The 5,035-nt window shown below is 36.2% G+C and overlaps 1 protein-coding gene across 1 annotated transcript; it reads right to left on the reverse strand.

Moving 5' to 3' along the window:
• Window positions 1–509: 509 nt before the first annotated feature.
• LOC143563438 (sodium/calcium exchanger NCL-like) lies at window positions 510–4,529 on the reverse strand. Its single transcript, XM_077050976.1, has 6 exons — window positions 4,090–4,529; window positions 2,289–2,474; window positions 2,032–2,213; window positions 1,546–1,956; window positions 1,150–1,455; window positions 510–926 (listed from the first exon to the last, which is right to left on the reverse strand). The coding sequence occupies exons 1-6, from the start codon at window positions 4,460–4,462 to the stop codon at window positions 678–680; spliced, it is 1,707 nt and encodes a 568-aa protein (XP_076907091.1). The 5' UTR covers window positions 4,463–4,529; the 3' UTR covers window positions 510–677.
• Between the last annotated feature and the right edge of the window lie 506 nt (window positions 4,530–5,035).

Here is a 5,035-nt window from a genome sequence, read left to right on the forward strand (position 1 = left end):
TAGAATAAATGAGCTCGAGCTTTTGTAAGTTAAATAAAATGATATCATGCTCGACTCGTTTACACCCCTTAACTCACATACCTCTGATATTGAAACTTTCATTTTTGATTTTTAATTAAGAGTAAACTGCAGTTTTCGTACATTTGATTTGTTCAAATCTGTGGTTTTAGTCTAATAGTTTCAAATTTGTGATTTCGTCCATGTGGTTTCATTTTATTTGCAATTAAACCCGACTACACTAACCCCGTTTAGTTTTGCCGTTAAACCCATTAGCCTGAGGGGCAATTCGTCCTTTTTCTTCCCAAGTAATCCCCAGCCCTAATTCGCAAGCCCCCTCACGTGAAGGGTTGGAGTGTATTTGGGAAAAAAAAGGACAAAACTGCCCCTACACATGGACGAAAACCGCAGTTTACTCTTTAATTAAATATATATACCATTTTTCTTCTTGGTTCAAATTCAATCACTCAATACACATGTATGATGAGCACAAAATGCAACTCAAAACAAAAGAGATGAAAGCTGTTAACATTACACTTCAAATTCAAATTACACCGAATTTAGACTCGAAAGGGGCGGGTGCCGGGTGCTCAACCAAACATGCCTATTAGTGGCAACACAAGTGAAAATTTCAAGTAAACAAACTACCTAGTTTTGATTATGAGTTACAGTTGTTAAACCTATGACCAACCGAAAACATAGTCTAGAACATATACAAGAACAAGGGAGAACGGGTAAAGGATAAACGCGATGAAAGATGTCCAAAGAGGGAATGTGGTACGCAAACTGCCAAAAACGCCCATCACAACGCAAACAATCACAATAGCAAACACTTCTGATGAAAAATCCCATGTCAATCCTCGTACATAAACAAGTGCCAAGAAGACCGATAAACAAAGTATGTTATTCATCGTTGCAGCCCCGTATAACTGCAAAAAAGTAACCCGCTAATAAGATATAGTATTATATTATTATAATCTCGCATCACTTTATCTAAAAAAATTAATGAGTTAAAACGTTTATTTAATAAACAGGTCATGTTCAGATTGACATGTTTAACCTATGCAATTAAACATATTGGCCCGCCAACCCATTTTGATTTTAACTGAAAATCAAAATCAGTATTGACCAAAACCAGCAAGAAACTCAAACCTCTGAAAAAGTTAAAGAAGCAGATCTTTGCTTTTTGCGCGAGGCAAAGATGATTGCAGACACTGCTTCACTAGAGTTAGTTGCTAACGGCAAGGCGATGAACGAGATGAAGAAAGACGGGATACTTGTTGCAGCAGAGAAACCATCAACTGCATCCACTAAAGGATCCGCAAATGCAGCAGCAATAAGTGTGCCCAACAACAATAACAACACTGCTTTAATTGTCGTCCTGCGTGGGTTATCTACACCGCTCTCTTCATCATCAACGCCCTCGTCTCCCAAAAGATAGTGTTGTCTCTTTGTTTCCTGCATACACAAGAGGCGTTAAATGGATCAAACCCCACGAACCCGAAAACAACGTCAGTCACATGAACCAATGATGACACAAAACCATACCTCATGATATTCATGAATATAGTCAGGACCAGCATTTGAACTTATTTTGGTCCTTTTGGCCTCCTCAAGCCAATTCGCGATTCCCGTCACAAACTCTTGAAAATCTACTTCCTCGTCTCCAGACGTGTCAAATTCTTTCATGACTTTATCAATCGCGTCATCTTCCTTTAAATTTATATTATTTAACTGCATTCCTACAACTAGAGCTCGTAGTTCCATTACTGAAAGCCGTTCATCTCCATTCACATCAACCGAGTTAAATAGTCTGTGCAAAACTTCTTGATTAAGTTGACCTTGATCGTTTAAAAGTATCCCAAACGCATTTGTTTTTAAAAACCGAAGAATTCCAGATCGGACGTGCTTATGCTTTGCAAAAGAAATGCGTCTTTTTTGTATATTCGGTTGATAAATCTGCAAAACAGTCCCAACCAATGTTAGTTAACCATCAAGTGATTTATTAATATGTACATTGTCACATATATATACCTGATAAACACAATATGCAATTAGAAGCAAAATGGAAACTATAAGACCGATTAACACCGCCAGGTGTCGTCCAGACGATGAATGAAAGATTTGTGGGAGTTGAACAACTATAAAAGGAAGCACAGATGCAGCCATTATCATTGCTGAATAGCTTGTCCAAATATCAGTACTCACACCGGACCCTGTATATCGCGTACAACATTTATATAATTTTTTTTAAAAAAAATAATTGGTTATTTAAATTATGTGTAATGTACCTAATAAGTTGAATCCTTTGGTATCTTGGTTGTCTATAGCAACTGAATCTTGTAAGTCACATTTGCCTATGATGATGCAAGATCCCCATATGACAGTTAAAAGCATGACTGTTGAACCAGCTAATAAGCCCATGCCAACAGAGACTTGGTCTTGTGCTGTTTCTGGGCTTCCAGATAACCCGGATACTGTAAAAAATAGATAAGGTAAAAATATTATATTGCTATATATTTTTCTAATTTAGTATTGAGTAACTTATATAGACCGTTAAGTTGTGACATATTTTATAAATAACAGAGTTTGAATGTGATGGATATTATAAAAGTAATATGCTTGTGTACTTTTTGTCTCTACTATAAGATGAAGAAAAGTAGTTAACTTGAGTGATATTGATTACTCAAATTAGTCAACTTAGAGTATTATCGTCAAAGTTGCTAACTTAAACTTGGTCTAATTAAGTGAATAGTATACCACTATACCCCACTGCCCCATGTGTGTCACGATAGCCTACTTGCCATCTGCCATTATCTTATCCATCACCATTGACAGTTTGACACCTCCGCCGCGGTCCTTGTGTGTCACCATCTTGTCAACACCGCCACCATGGCCATCACCAACACTATCTTATCCACCTTCATCGTTGCTGACACCATTGGTGACGTCGCCAACATTGGCATCCACCACCATTTTGATTTTTTTTTTCTTGAAAAAGCAACTGATTTTAAGACGAACCCATCTGGTTGGAACTTGTATTAACCGAAACCAAATTGACACTTTTTTTAAAACAACTCGTTTTGATTCGGTCTTATTCAGGTAAGAGCCCCTCTGACCCATTACATGACACGACAATATCAAGTAAAATATTCAGAATATGGAATTAGTTAAATTAGTAAACAAAAGAAAGAAAAATAAAAATTAAAGAACAAAGCCTAAAAGATAAAGGATGAATATAAAGATCTAGGTACATGTCAAAAGATACCATACGACACTTGTTCAAAATAAGGAATCCATTCATTATTATGTAGGTTAGAAACGTTGGGACAACCGAACATCATGATCTAAAGTAACCGAATATCACAACCGAAGTAAGGTATCGAATTCCCTAAGCATCTTAGTTTCTAACTCATTTCCAAATTCATGAAACAATTAAATAATTAAGTGTACAAGTTCAGTCAATTAAGTTACCCGTAACGATAAATGATAATAATACAAATTAAACAATGATCGGAGAAACTGGTAGAGAAAACAAAATAAAATAAATTCTAAGAATGTGTGTAGTGGGCTAACGTCCCACTCTACATCAACTTTTAAGGGCGTTAAACATCATCACGGGCTCAACACTGAAGGGCTCCAATATAGTGGGCGTGAGGGCAAGTTGGGGCCACACATTTTTTCAATTTATGAACTCGTATATTAAAAAAAATACATTAAATTTATAAAAAAAATGTTGAGAGCCCCATGTCTACGTGACACTGACAAAGGAGTCATTTATTCATTTTTTAATTAATCAACTACACATAGTCTAATATTCCTTTCGTCCTATTAAAGGTGCCATAGCTTGAAAAACACAAAGTTCAAGGTAGATTGAATGATTATCTTTTTTGTTTACCAAATGAAAATAATACCCTTAAAAATTGGGTCCATCAATATTGTTTATTAACGTTAGGTGTGTGTGATTAAGAGTAAATATGGAAAATTGGCTAATAAAATATGAAAATGGACATTTGTAATGTGACAAACAAAAAATAATATACGGACACTTTTAATGGGACGGATGAAGTATCAAGGATTTTGCGTACGTACCGAGAATGAGCATAGCGTCGGGCAGAGCTCCAAGAATGGGAAGAAACAACCCGCCAACGATACCAGGGCCTAATATCTCCAACATAAACTCACTACCCGCGGACAAGTAAGTAGCCGCAAGGAACATAAGGTACCCATAGACTAAAATGAGAAACAGATTGCCAAGAACCGTAGTGTTGCAAGGCATGAACCCGTAAGTCTGTTCGCATAACTCGGTTTCATCCGTTGATAATAATAAATGATTAAGACGGGGTACACTTTCGTGAACACCATCATTTACAAGTTTGGTTGATGAGTTGGTGATGAGGCGACTGGTGGTTGTGACAGTTAAAGAAGTGAGGATAATGAAGAGGATGAAGATGTTGTGTGACATGTTGTCGGTAAATGTTTGGTTAAAGTGTTTAGTGGTTTATAGTGAAGGTTGGTCTGGTGTCGTGAACGTGTGGGAAGCGCGTAACGACATAAATCAGTTTGTGAAGATGAATTTGTCAAGTAAAGACGGGCAATCATAAATGAGTTATGGCAAGTTGAATATTATTCAACATTTACTTCTAGAAAAGTAATAAAATATTGTTACTAAATTATTGCGAGTAATATAAATTAATAAATTTAAAATATTCAATTTTTTTCCTTATCAATTTAATTTTTTTATATTTTATGAAGTAGTTACCGTTACGTAAACGGTGAGCATTAACTAACTACCTAATAGATCATGTGTAATGAAGGATGCTAGTTATACTAACTTATAAAAATACAAAAATGAACCATATGTGGCGTGGAGAGGGGTGTATCATTGTCTTTCATTTGATCGAAGTGGTGTTTGATGCCTAGTATGCTTGCGTGCCAAGGAGTGGCGCGCCCCCAAAGGCTACACAGCTCATGGTCTAAATAATTTTTTTAATTCTGTAGTTCAAGAGAGATGATAATTAACACAATGACCTAAGGG

The sequence above is a fragment of the Bidens hawaiensis genome, unplaced genomic scaffold, assembly GCF_021521415.1.
Source record: "Bidens hawaiensis isolate Kalapana, Puna unplaced genomic scaffold, B.hawaiensis_p1.1 tig00021383_1, whole genome shotgun sequence".
NCBI classification, from domain to species: Eukaryota; Viridiplantae; Streptophyta; class Magnoliopsida; order Asterales; family Asteraceae; genus Bidens; species Bidens hawaiensis.

Excerpts from the sequence above, each read along its gene's own strand:
- LOC143563438 (XM_077050976.1), bottom strand. The coding sequence starts at position 4,462 with ATGTCACACAACATCTTCATCCTCTTCATTATCCTCACTTCTTTAACT. Across the intron at positions 1,957-2,031 it reads TTGCATATTGTGTTTATCAG|ATTTATCAACCGAATATACA; the intron begins GTATATATATGT and ends ACTGTTTTGCAG. Across the intron at positions 1,456-1,545 it reads ATATTCATGAATATCATGAG|GAAACAAAGAGACAACACTA; the intron begins GTATGGTTTTGT and ends TTGTGTATGCAG.